General features: G+C 35.9%; 1 protein-coding gene across 2 annotated transcripts in view; it reads right to left on the bottom strand.

The window, feature by feature from the left end:
• The window catches only part of TMCO1 (transmembrane and coiled-coil domains 1), a 46,326-nt gene that overhangs the window by 5,994 nt on the left and 25,343 nt on the right, over positions 1-14,989 (bottom strand). For both annotated transcript variants that reach the window (XM_030848244.2, XM_030848245.2), the window contains one exon: positions 7,289-7,433. In XM_030848244.2, the coding sequence (XP_030704104.1) occupies positions 7,289-7,433 (145 nt within the window). The remainder of the gene's footprint in view (positions 1-7,288; positions 7,434-14,989) is intronic.

The following is a 14,989-nucleotide window of genomic DNA, read 5'->3' as shown; positions in this document are numbered from 1 at the left end:
TGACATATATACACTAATATGTATAAAATAGATAACTAATAAGAACCTGCTGTATTAAAAAATAAATAAAATAAAATTTAAATATTCAAAAAAAGAATAATTGTTACTGATGTGTTTATATTTGAGATAACACTGTCAGAATATCACATAATATTTAAATATGAAGACACAACTTCAAGAACTCATTTAAATTATATTTGCCATAAAATACTTCATTCATTCATTCAATCACTCACAATACTATAGACCATGCTGTACTTTAAAAAGAAATCTAAAAACAGGTTATGAAGAAAAATCAATCATTAGTAGGTTACTTCCCCTTAGTAAAGCTGGAGAATGTCTGTATTTCTTTCATAATAAAAATAGCTCCTTCATGCTCCCCTCTAAAAATCCACTACACAAAGCAATAAGAAGACCAAATGATAGAATGTCACTAAATTTCCAACTTCTTTTATTTATTTATTTTAAAAATATATTTATTTATTTATTGGCTGCATTGGGTCTTTGTTGCTGTGTGGGGCTTTCTTTAGTTGCGAAGAGCAGGGGTTAGTCTTCATTGCGGTGCGCGGGCTTCTCCGAGCGCAGGCTCAGTATTTGTGGCACGCAGGTTTAGTTGCTCCGCAGCATGTGGGATTTCCCCAGACCAGGGCTCGAACCCATGTCCCCTGCATTGGCAGGTGGATTCTTAACCACTGCGCCACCAGGGAAGTGCCTCCTTGAAAACTCTTAAGTCAGTGGTGAATCATATAATCGCTAACATACCAGAACATGAAAAAAATAAGTAATAGATAAAAACCAGACTCTCAAATACTTACGTGAATTAGTAATGTCATAAAATTGCCTTAGTATAGGTTTAAAATTTAATCTTTGTTTAATCTGCCTCCACTCTGAATGATTAGTATAACAGAAATAATTTTAAATGTACTTCTATACCCTCATATTTGATAATGATTTCTTTAGAAGTGAAGTTGCAGGTGGGGAAAATTAACCTTTTTATTTCAAAAGAAACATAAGTTCCATGAGGGCAAGGACCATAAGTATATGTCAGTTTTTTTTTTATAACTGTATACTAAGCATCCAGCACAGAGCCTGATACACATATGTGTTCACTTTTGTTGAATGAATAAATGAACAGAGGACTCTATCAAGGGATTATTATTAATGTGATAGTAAGTTCTCTTATAGATAGGGGAAAAAAATATTGAAGCAGATAGATACCCTTAATTCAACCTAATATTATACCTCCATCATAATAAGGGGGCATGATATAGAAAGTTAGCAGTTTTCTTTTTTGTTTTCAGTAGTTGTTCTTAGGGTGACACCTTTTTTTAAACCAGTTAGCACACTCCTACCCTTCGGGTATTGTCACGAAGGGACTGGAGCTAGCTGATTTAATCACACTACCACTCTCAGTAAAGGAAGTGGATTCTGGTTAATACCGTAGAGATGTTATTAACTGACATATGTAAATATCATAATCTTTCACAAATATAAGGTGTTTAAAACAAATTCCAGAAAACTGGTGATAGAACTATCTACTCACTTCAGCAATTAAAACCGTTGACACTTTAAGGACATGAATAACAGAAATGTTTCTCATTCCCGTAGATGCTATATTCTAATTTACTACAAGAAGACTTCCCCATTAAAACAAGCAAGGCCACCCTACCATTGCTGGAGGTAACGAATAAAATACATTTTGTTTTTACACATTCAGCATAAACATTAACCCTGAGTGAATGAAATTATGGTTTTCACTTACTGAAACAAAAGCATGAGAAATTACTTGTATTCTTTTAAAAATGGTCTCAAACTGGTGGCAAACTGAAGCCTTAAGATAACAGTACTGGGTAAAATGATGAGTAGCTGTGGAAAACAGTATGTTGATTCCTCAAAAAATTAAACATAGAATTGCAGTATGACCAGCAATTCTACTTCTGGGTATATATGCAAAAAGAAGGGAAAACAGGAATTCAGACATTTATACACCTGTGTCCACAGCAGCATTACTCACAACAGCCAAAAGGTAGAAGCAATCCAATTGTCCTTTGACAGATAAATAAACAAAATGTGGTATATACATACAATTGAATGTCTATTCACCCTTAAAAAGGAAAGAAATTCTGACACATGCTACAACATGGATGAACCTTTAAAACATGCCAGTTACAAAAGGACATAAGTATGATTCTACTTATATGAGGTCAAATTCACAAATATGAACAATCAAGTTCACAGAGACAGAAAGTAGAATGGTTGTTGCCAGGGACTGAGGGGAGAGGGTAATGAAGATTTAGTGTTTAATGGGCAGAGATTTTCGGTTTGGGAATATGAAAAAGTTCTAGAGATGGATAGTGGTGATGGTCATATGACAACGTACAATGTACTTAATGTCACAGAACTGTACAGTTAAAAATGGTTAAAGCAGCATATTTTATGTTATGTCTATTTTACCACAATAAACAAGAAAGATTAAAAGCACTGGAATTACTGAATATAGGAAACCAGAAAGTAGCTTCTGGACATAAGAGAGCATTGCCTTGAGGATTCCTCAGGAAAACTGCTACGAGGGGTGGTCACACTGACAAGTTTAAACCTTGGCACTCTATAGGTATGACACATATATTTTGACCCACTCCTCCATATTCTTTTACTCTAGGGGTTCAGATCACAATGCTTAGCCCACTCTATGACACCTGCGCATTGCAAAACCCTAATTATCTACACAAGGTGTGAAGAAAGGAGGAGTGTCCCCAGCCAAACACTTGCACTGGGATCTGAACAGACTTTCAAATTTCAAAGAGGAATTTAGACAGGCACTCCAGAGAAAATATTAATAGTAGGCTGCTGACAGGGCTTCGTGCTATTCATATACACACTAGATTCAAGAATAATCATTAACCTTACTGCATTCTTTTGACCCTCTGGCTCCTCAGTCTTTGAAAACAAGGGATAGGCAACCTTTGATCTCAAATGAATCCATGTTTTCCCTAATAAAAATCACATAATAGTTGGCAAAGTACAAGAGCAAAGAATAAGTAAGGTACACCAGTGTCAACTCCAAATGCATCGAACCATGACTTAATGAAACCAAAATGTACTAGAAGAAAACAAGGATGAATTTCTTTATAACTTTAGTTAAAGACCAGTAAACCAAAAAAGGAAAAGAAAAACAAAAAAAAAAAAACAACTAAAAACCTCCAGCAAACAAAATTTTGCATGGCAAAAACCATACTAAGTAAAACAAACACGAATGACAATTCGTAAAAATTACTAGTAACTTAGATCACAGAGAGGGCTAATCTCCCTAAGAGCTAAAAATTAAGAAAAAGACCAACAACCCAATAGCGAAATAGGCAAAAAGCATACACGGTGTCTCGCCTACCAAAGAAAGAAAAAAAATACATGAATAGTTCTTAGACAAACAGAGATGCTCAATCCAAATAAGCAAATTAAAACTACGATGAGAGAGCAATTCTTATCTGTTAGATTGGTAAAAACCCCAAAGTTGGACAATTCCTACTGGAGGTTGGGGGCAACATGAATTTTCCCACATTGTTTTAGGGAGTAAAAAGTGGTATAACCCCAATTTTCCAAGTTTATATTTGGGTGTAGTATCTACTGTTTGTTTCACACCTGCCTTTTAGGTGCACACTACACTTTAAGGTATATACAGGAAATTCAGAAATCACTAGAAGCCCACGCACCACAATGAACAGTAGCCCCCGCTCGGTGCAACTAGAGAAAGCCCATGTGCAGCAACAAAGACCCAACACAGCCAAAAAAAATTTTTTTAATATATATATTTATTAATTAATTAATTTTAAAAAGAGAATGGCTTCATTGAGGGAATCATAATACAGTCTCTAATCTGAAAGCCTCATATTTTATGACGGATCATTTCACATGCATCTACAGAGTCAACTATTATGCAATGTAAGATCTTAAAAAACAAATACAACAACAAAACAAAACATAGAAAGAGAAAGGGAATAAGAGAAAGGAATTTTAATTCAAAGAAAGAAGCATATATTCCATAGTAACACTTCAAATGCTAAAGTATTTCAGACTGGAAATAAGTTCATAATCCTCCTGTTAGTATACATACTAACAACCAATGGGGAACAGAATAAGAAACTATTGGCAGCTAATAAAAATGATAAAAGTAGGTCATTTTAGTGATTTTTCAAAGATTTTTAATATCTCAGAATACCTATACTAGAGCTCTATATACTTTTCTCTTATTAATATCAGTGCATAGACTCGGACAAGAGGAAATTAAAAGTATGAATATATATCTTCCTTGGCTGAAAACAAACACACTGAATTTTTGTGTGTTTTTTTTGCTGCTCCTTCTCTCCCCACCCATCACCTTTCACCTTTTTTTTGTATTCTCAGGAGTTAGCATGGCTGGTCTACCGTCCGTTTTTTAAAAATTAATTAATTAATTAATTAATGGCTGCATTAGGTCCTCATTGCTGCGCACGGGCTTTCTCTAGTTGCGGCTAGCGGGGGCTACTCTTCATTGTGGCGCGCAGGCTTCTCACTGTGGTGGCTTCTCTTGTTGCGGAGCACAGGCTCTAGGCGCATGGGCTTCAGTAGTTGTGGCTCGCGGGCTGTAGAGCGCAGGCTCAGTAGTTGTGGCACATGGGTTTAGTTACTCAGTAGTTGTGGCACATGGGCTTAGGATCTTCCCGGACCAGGGCTCGAACCCGTGTCCCCTGCATTGGCAGGCAAATTCCTAACCACTGCGCCACCAGGGAAGCCCCTGACTGTTTTTATAAATAAAGTTTTGATGGAACACAGCCACATTCATTCATTTACATATTGTCTAGGACTGTTTTCATACTATAATGGCAGAATTAAGTTGTTGTGACAGAGACTGTATGGTCTGAAAAGTAAATACAAAAGTATTTATCATCTAGACCAGCAGTCCCCAACCTTTCTGGCACCAAGGACTGGTTTCATGGAATACAAATTTTTCCATGGACGGGCAGCGGGGAGATGGTTCAAGCAGTAATGTGAGCGATGGGGAGCAGCAGATGAAGCTTCGCTCGCTTGCCTGCAGCTCACTTCCTGCTGCGCGGCCCAGTTCCTAACATGCCGTACCAGTCCGCAGCCCGGGGGTTGGGGATCCCTGATCTAGACCATTACATGGTGGTCAGCAAACCTAAGAAGTTTGCTGACCACCATGATAAATGACCATGGCATTCCTGATAAAATTAATTGCTACACATACACCTCACCAGACTTTCTGAAATAACTGAAAGGAGTTTAAAGACCAGCTTGAGCTGAACTTTCTCAATGATCATTCTTAACATTTATTTCATTAAAAAAAAAACCTTTACAGTTCAGATGGTGATTTCTAGGTAACAATGTCCAGGTAGCAGTGCAAATGGTGCATCTAAAATAACTATTGTGAGGGAGTTCCCTGGTGGCCTAGTGGTTAGGATTCCGGGTTTTCACTGCCATGACCTGAGTTCAATCCTTGGTCAGAGAACTGAGATCCTGCAAAGCCGCGAGGCTGGCCCCAAAAAAACAAACCCCCAAACACAAAAAAACCACAAAACTGTCGTGAGCCATCACAAATAAAGTAGTAACATCTGCATGTAATTAAAACAGAATTGTTCTTTGTTGCTTAAAGTAGCATGTATACATCATTTTTTATTAATATTTTGACCTTAGCTATAATTTTAATATTTCATACTTAAATAATCAAATTTAAGAGCAATATTCTAGTTATCAATGACCTCTGTTAAACCAACAAAGAGATCCATGTTGTCGCTGTCTTGGCTTTCACCTCGGATAAGCCAAAATGCTAAAGCATGTCAAAAGATGTAGTATATACCTCGGCTACACAAGAATACCACTTCCTGGTGGACATACCCACTTAAGTGCCTCACAAACACCTCAAACAGCATGTTTTCTAACCAACCTACTTCTCTTTCTTCTACTCCCATCCTCCATTTGGTCACCAAAGCCATAATGTTGAAGTTACCTTAGTTTCTCCTTTCTCACATTAGATCAATCACTAAGTTCTGCTAGTTTACCTCTATATATTTTTCAACTTTGTCCTCTCCTTTTCAACCCTCCCATCACTGTAAGTTTAGAACATAGTGATTTTTTACTAGACTACTGTGATAATCTTCTGAGATTTCTGCATCTGGTCATATATCTACCCTTCAGAATGCAGCAAGTGTCAGAAAATGATTCCAGGAAGCCTGGAAACTTGGTTGCATTTAATATGCAACAGAAAAAGGTGGGAGACATCCAGATAGAAGGAAGAGCATTCAGAAAAAGTGAGTCTGGGTAAGTGGAACATGGAAACTGTCAGGCAAGTCAGAATGGCTGGAGTGTTGGATGAAGTGAGAGATGAGGTAAGGAAAGTATTAAGTGGTAAGATCATGAAGATCTTTGTGACCTTCAAACTATTATTCCATCTCCTATTGATTCCCACATGCCAGACAAATCAAAAAACCTGCTGCCACAGACAATATTCAGAGGAAGAAGAAGAAAAATAACTCTGAATCATTTATGTAACAATCATTGAAAGAATCATGTTCATACTTATTGCATGTGCCAACCTCCCCACTACAATGCCTGCTGAGTGGCAGTATGTTCAAAAACTGAATAATGCCTTGAAATATGAAGAGTTCTGGAGCCAGAGACTTTAATTAACCTCTCTTACTTTTTAAAGTCCCATCTCAAAAGCCACTTCATTCTTTCAACCTTTCTGCCTGAATCGTCTGCCACTAATTGAATGTTATGTCTCTCTTCCAGGCTCTCACAACCTTATATGTATCTCTTAGCTCTCACTCTTTTTCACTATGAATGTCTGACCATCATGTTGCTTGAATGTAAATTCTACAAGCCAGACTTTATCTCAACTGTGACTAACTTCAAGTCACCAAATTATTTGTTTATTTGTGTTTCTGAAGTGCCAAAAGGCACTGGTGTATAATAAAGAAGAAATGATAGTGGGAAGACAAAACCCACTCTTTACTTTCCTACCTTTAGATAGTTGCAATAAAGAAGAAACTTGAGAGCTCTAAAAATGGGATGTGGAAACCATGTTTGATTTTATGGCTACTTCCCATCCCTAAGGATCAGTAATCTAGACCTACATACATTTAAAACAGTTTTAGATGATACTCGAATTCTAAAACAAGCAACTGAAAGATCTCAGTAGCAACAGGTAGACACTTCCAGTATTACAGAAGTAGACACTAATTTAGGGTGTGACAGCAAGGAAGGATATACATATTAAATAGTGGATATTGTCACTTACCTGTCGAATTGACATGGTACAGAGAATATACAGGAAGATGAAGGAACAGTCTGTGGTATCGTCCCCCAGCAGATTTCGATGAGACAGTCCTTGGATGTAGGAAAGGGGGGTGAAAGGGAGCTTTGCCACCACTCTACCATCAAATCTAAAAAGGAAAAAACAAAGAACTGTTATTTTTGGAAGACTGACAAGCTTCTTAGTTCCAGAGAAGAATCTGGGACAGAAATAGAACTCTAAGTCCCTTGATCTCTAAAAAACAAAGAAAGGATGATATTCTAAAAAGAGACTTGAAATATAAGGATGTAAGGAAGGGCGCCTAGATTTTTCCCATCAATCTTTTTCTAAACTAGTGATTCTTAATTTTTTCAGTATCAGGATCCTTTAACACTCTGAAAAATTATTGAGGACCTTAAAGAGGTTTTATTTAGAGGTTATATCTATGAATATTACTGTTTTATAAATTAAAACAGAAAATTTAAACCATTTATCAAATCATTTAAAAGGTAGCAATATTCAGTATGTTAACACAAATATTTTTATGGAAAATATATGTTCCATACAGAAAAAGAACTGAGTGAGAAGAAAGGCTTTTTTCCCCCCAATCTCTTTAATGTTTTATTTAATAGAAAAATGTTGGTTTCTCATAGCTGCTTCATTACTCAGGCTGTTGCAATATTACACACCCTATGAAGCCTCTGGAAAATTCCACTGTACATTCATGAGAGAAGGAGAGTGAAGAAGGCAAATAACATCTTAGAATTATTACAACAATAATTTTCACCTCAAGGACCTCCTAAAAGTCTCAGAGACCTCCAGGGATCCCCAGACCACACTTTGAGAACCACGGTTCTAAACCATGACACCAATAAGATTTTAAGAACCCTCTTTTCCAAGACTCAAAGATTCCCAGTATATACACATTAAACAGGATAAACACTTCTGGAGAGAAATTCATGGAATATACATAGTGGTGAATGAAAAATGGCATACATAATACTCTGAGATAACATTTAACATATTTCTAATGTTTGAAAGTAATTCCTTTTACTTTTTCTAAAATAGAAAAATGTTTTGAAAAGAGAAAATCTTAGAAAAAAACTAGAAGAAAATATGTATCAGTGTTTATTTTGAGATGCTGGGGATATAAACTTCTTTTACACTTTTCTATGAATAAGCTGTACAGTCAGCCAATATTGAGAATTATAAATTAATGTGATTAAGGACAGTGATACTTCATAATATTAGAAAAATATATGACAGTATCAGTTACTTTATCCAAATAAAGTCTTTAACTCCAGTTAAAATATCTAGAACATTCCCTCTTAGAAAAACATTTGGTATTTAGAATGTTTCTATAGAGGGAGAGGGAAAAGAGAGGTAGTATTACCATCTTTTTCGCTGGGGAAAAAAATACCTAAATATCTATATTAACTATTGTGGTTATAAAGAGCTTCTTATACAGCTGAACTCCAAAGAATATAAATAGAATGAATTTGACATATTCTGTACATATGTATGATTGTCCACTTACTATGCCCAACCGCTTTCCTAGTATATAGTTTGCACAGGGTAAGGGTTCTATCATGAACTGTTGTTACTTGGATATGACGAAAATATTTAAAGATTTGCTTGAAGTAGTTATTCTTATCTACTAACCTCACAAAAGCAAAACAAAGTATTGTAATAACTTTTCCAGGAGGAGGTATTCCCATTCACTCACAGGAAGTATTATACACAGTTGTTCCAATATTTCCTGGTTATATGCTATATGCAGTATACTGTTCTACATACGCCACTCTACTCTCCATCTGTAGAGTTAAACTGTGAGGAGTAGGGCTGGAATAAATATAGCCCAAAATGTTTACCCCTCTTGCTGCTAACATACAAACCCAACAAATTCATCTTATACAGTCATTTTTTTTATTCCTTGACATTTTTGACTTGAAATTGTAACCAAAAAGAAAATCTTTTACAACTAATAAATGAATTCAGCAAAGTTTCAGGATGGAAATCAACATACAAAAATCAGTTGCATTTCTATACACTAACAATGAACTATATGAAAAAAAGAATAAAACAATCCCATCTACATCAAAAACAATAAAATACTTAGGAATAAATTTAATCAAGGAGGTGAAAGATACATACACTGAAAACTATAAGACATTGATAAAGGAACTGAAGAAGACACAAATATATGGAAAGATATCCATGTTTATAGACTGGAAGAGTTAATACTGTTAAAATGTCCATACTATCCAAAGTCATCTACAGGGCTTCCCTGGTGGCACAATGGTTACGAATCCACCTGCCAATGCAGGGGACACAGGTACAAGCCCTGGTCTGGGAAGATCCCACATGCCATGGAGCAACTAAGCCTGTGTGCCACAACTACTGAGCCTGCGCTCTAGAGCCAACGAGCCACAACTACTGAGCCTGCATGCCACAACTACTGAGGCCCGCATGCCTAGAGCCTGTGCTCCACAACGAGAGAAGCCACCACAATGAGAAGCCTGTGCATCGCAATGAAGAGTAGCCCCCGCTCCTTGCAACTGGAGGAAGCCCGTGCGCAGGAACGAAGACCCAATGCAGCCAAAAATAAATAAATAAAATAAATAGATTTATTAAAAACAACAACAACAAAGTCATCTATAGACCCAATACAATCTCTAATCAAAACTCTACTTTTCACAAAAATAGAAACATCCATACTAAAACTCATATGGAACCACAAAAGATCTTGAATAGGCAAGGCAATCTTGAGAAAGCTGGAGGCATCAAACTTCCTGATTTCAAACTATGTTACAAAGCTATAGTAATCAAACTAATATATTACTGGCACAAAAAGAGACATGCAGACCAACAGAATAGAATAGAGAGCCCAGAAATAAATCCAGTCAACTAATATCTGACAAGAGCCAGAAATGCTCAGTGGAGAAAAGGACAGTCTCTTCAATAAATGGTGCTGGGTAAACTGGATACTCACATGCAAAAGAATTATACTGGACCCCTATCATACACTACTCACAAAAATTAACTCAAAATGGATTAAGGACTTAAACATGATACCTGAAACTGTAAAACTTCTAGAAGAAAACATAGGGAAAAAAGCTCCTTGACATTGGTCTTGGCAATGATTTTTTTGGATATGACACCAAAAGCACAAGCAACAAAAATCAACAAATGTGACTACATCAAACTAAAAAGCTTCTGCACAGCAAAAGAAACAAAATGAAAAGGCAAACTATGAAATGGGAGAAAATATTTGCAGACTATATAACTGATAAGGGGTTAACATCCAAAATATATAAGGAATTTGTACAACTCAATAGCAAAACAAAAAACACCAAATAATCCAATTAAAAAGTGGGCAGAGGATCTGAATAGATATTTTTCCAAACAAGACAAACAAATGGCCAAGAAGTACATGAAAAGGTGGTCAACATTATTAACCATCAGGGAAATACAAATCAAAACCACAATGAGATTTCACCTCATGTCTGTTAGAATGACTATTATCAAAAGGACAAGAGATAACAAATGCTGGCAAGGATGTGGAGAAAAGGGAACCCCTGGGCACTATTGCTGGCAATGTAAATTGGTACAGCTACTATGAAAAACAATATGGATGTTCCTCAAAAAATTAAAAGTAGAACTACCATATGATCCAGAAATCCCATTTCTAGCTATTTAGCCAAAGGAATTGAAATAAACTACTGTCTCAGAGAGATCTGTACTCCCATGTCATTGCAGTATTATTCATAATAACCAAGATACGGAAACAACCTAAGTGTCCACCGACAGATGAACGGATAAAGAAAATGTGATATATATACTGTATACAAGTCTGACAGAGAAAGACAAATACTGTATGACATCACTTATATGTGGAATCTAAAACAGCTGAACTCATGGAAACAAAATTAGATTGGTGGTTGCCAGAGGATGGGGGTTGAGGGAAATGGGGAGATGCTGGTCAAAGGGTACAAACTTCCAGTTTTAAGATGAATAAGCTCTGGGCTTCTAATGTACAGCATAGTAATTATAGTTAATACTGTATTATATGCTTGAAAGCTAAGAGAGTAAGTCTTAATTGTTCTCACCGCCAACACAACAAAATGATATTTATGTGAGATGAAGGATTTGCTAACTGACCTTATTGTGGTAATCATTTTGCAATATGTATGTGTATCAAATTATCACTCTGTACACCTTAAATGTACACAATGTTCTATATTATATGTCATTATATATCTCAGTAAAGCTGGAAAAAAGCTTTAAAAGAAAAAGGAGAGAGAAAACCTTTCATGTCCTATAAGTGAGTTATTCATTTATGTGAAACTGAACATTTAGTACAAATGAGACCTTAAACGAGCCACAAATATGAAGGAAAAAACCCCTTCAAATTAATTTTTCCAGGAGATTAGAGGCTTTCCATAGGAATAGCTAAGAATAGACACCATTACTAGTCTGTAGCCTAATAATTTAAAGAGTTAGGGAGAGAAAGAAAAAGGTGCAAAGAGAGAGATAGCTTATAGGTAGATTATTTCTTTAAGTGAACTTACTCTCTGCAGTTCCAGAGGGCAGGACCACTGCTCATGAACAGAACAAGCAGGCATATTTTGGTCCAGTAAAAGGAACCACTTCCAAACCCTAAATACTACTCGGTAAAACTATATTATCTCAGAAAACATCAAGCTCCTCATTGTTGAAAATGATTAAAAATAATGGAAAATTATCTGCTAGAGGTATTATTGGAGAGATTTCCGTATTGACACAGAAGTAATGTGTTAAAATGACTTTTAAGATCACTTCTAAGATTTAATGTTTCAGCTTTATGGAAATGATCCAGAAGAGAAGCCAAAGACAAATAAATAGCTGAATTTGGTGCCTCTTGTTGCTACTCTGGCAATCTGGAGCTCAAGTCCTTCCCATCTTAGTCTAACTTGAGGCTTTTTTCTTATCAACAATTGTAAGACTAAAATGGATATTAGAGATAATGTATTCCATTCTATAATAAACAGATGATCAAGGTGAAACTAAGAGAAATTATGCGAAAAATGAATAGTGATTGTTCAATACAATCAAAATATGTACTAGACTGTAATAACTGACACCCACATTACTTTTGTTTAGAACTGCTAAGGGATGGTGGGCTTTTTTTTCTTTACTTTTTTTCCTTTTTTTCCCATTTAAATTTAAAATCCATCCATACAAATATGATTAAATTTTGATTAAATTATTATTTGCTAATATTTTTAATGAAAAGAAAAAGAAAGGGGTGCATTCAGTTTCAATCCCAGCTATTGTCTGGACTGTCATGTCACATGAACAATGACGTTTTATCTGAGGATATGAAGATAGCATTGAATCTTATAGATTGGATATTCTGAACATCAGATCCGAAATGTCTGCTTTTCAATATATATGAAATAAAACTTGGAATTTGCTCACCAAAAAAAAAATGTACTAGACTTTTAATGTCACATACCAGCTTATAAAAATAGAGATACATTCTTTAACTTCTAGGTGCTCACAGTCCTAGACATAAGAAATATATATACATACATACATACATACATATATATATATATATATATATATATATATATATATTTAAATTTCTGGTCTGAGCACAAAGACCAGAAAAAAAACATGAATACCATTCAGCAACCATGCTCCTTGGTATCTATCCAAAGGAGTTAAAAACATGTTCACAAAAAAACCTGCACACAGATGTTTATGGAAGCATTATTCATAATTGCCAACTGATGAACCTGCAATGGTACCTCATCATCACCCAAAGTCCACAGTTTACATTAGGGTTCACTCTTGGGTTTTAATAAATGTATAGCAACATGTATCACCATTAAGTATCACACAGAATAGTTTTACACTAAAAATCCTCTGTGCTCTGCTTATTCATCCCTCCCTCACACCTAATCCCTGGCAACCACTGACCTTTTTACTGTCTCCAGAGCTTTGCCCTTTCTAGAATGTCATATAGTTGTAATCATATAGTACGTAGCCTTTTCAGGTTGATTTCTTTCACTTAGTAATATGCATTTAAGGTTTCTCCAAGTCTTTGCATGGCCAATAGCCCATTTCTTTTTAGCAATGAATAACACTCCACTGTCTGGATGTTCCACAGTTTATCCATTTACCAACTGAAGAACATCCTGGTTGCTTCCAAGTTTTGGCAATTATCAAGCTGCAATAAACATCTGTGTGCAGGTTTCTGTGTGGACATAAGTTTTCAACTCATTTGGTTTCACTTTCACTTTTTATTCTACATTATACTGTTTGAATTTTTTAGAAGTACTTGTGTACTACTAGTATAAGAAACTCTTTTTCTTTTTAAACTTTGGTTCTGATGCGCACGCCTGGTTAAGATCTACTACATAGGGCTTCCCTGGTGGCGCAATGGTTGAGAGTCCGCCTGCCAATGCAGGGGACACGGGTTCGTGCCCCGGTCCGTTAAGATCCCACATGCCGCGGAGCGGCTGGGCCTGTGAGTCATGGCCTCTCAGCCTGCGCATCAGGAGCCTGTGCTCCGCAACGGGAGAGGACACAACAGTGAGAGGCCCGCGTACAGCAAAAAAAAAAAAAAAAAAAAAAAAAGATCTACTACATAAGCTTTGGGAAGCTACCTGATATATCATAAACCAGTCATTTCAAATCATCAGGGAAAATATATTATTTGTTCCCTACCTGGTATTAACAATAGCTAAGTACTTGGTAAAGTTGGAAACTAACCACCAAAAAAAATTACAGATGAAACAAAATTTAAATATAAAAAATAAAAAGTAGAAACAAATTTATATAATCTGGTATGAGAAAGGCACTATTTATATAACAGAAAAGAGTAACAGATTTGACATAAAAATTAACATTGCCCATATATCTCAAAAAGAGAGCTTAATAGTCTCAATATATAAAAAAATCTTATAAAAAGAAAATAAGGGAAAGAACATGAACTAGAAATTTAGAAATAGATAAACATAATAAGTATATGAAAAGATGCTACATCTCACAAGAAATGCAAATTTTAAAAGAAATATTATTTTTAGCTATTAGATTTGCAAATATTAAACAGATACATAATTCCCAGTGATGACAAATATATGAAGAAAGAACCACTCACAAGTACTGAGGGCAATAATCGAAAAATATAAATTAATAAAAACCTTTCTATGGGAATTCCCTGACAGTCCAGTGTTTAAGACTCCACGCTTCCACCGCACGGGGTCGCGGGTTCAATCCCTGGTCGGGGAAACTAAGATCCCGCATGCTGTGCGGCAAGGCCAAAAAGAAAAATTTCACCTAAGCAATACTTCTAGGATATGCCTGAGGAAAAAATAAGTATACACTGGTGTACATACTACCTGTGAAAATTCTGTGTGAAGATTAATAGAAGATTATATAAGTTAGGGTACATCCATTCAATGGAATACTGACAGACATTAAAAATGATTATGCAAGATGGGACTTCCCTGGTGGCACAGTGGTTAAGACTCTGCCCTCCCAATGCAGGGGGTCCGGGTTTGATCCCTGGTCAGGGAACTAGATCCCATATGCATGCTGCAACTAAGAGTTCACATGCCACAACCAAGGAGCCCATGAGCCACAACTAAGACCTGGTGCCACCAAATAAATAAATAAATAATTTAAAAAATCCTAGCCTGCATGCAGCAATGAAGA

This window comes from Globicephala melas, chromosome 1 (genome assembly GCF_963455315.2).
Source record: "Globicephala melas chromosome 1, mGloMel1.2, whole genome shotgun sequence".
In the NCBI taxonomy this organism is placed as follows: domain Eukaryota; kingdom Metazoa; phylum Chordata; class Mammalia; order Artiodactyla; family Delphinidae; genus Globicephala; species Globicephala melas.
This window is presented reverse-complemented; position numbering and strand designations above follow the sequence as displayed.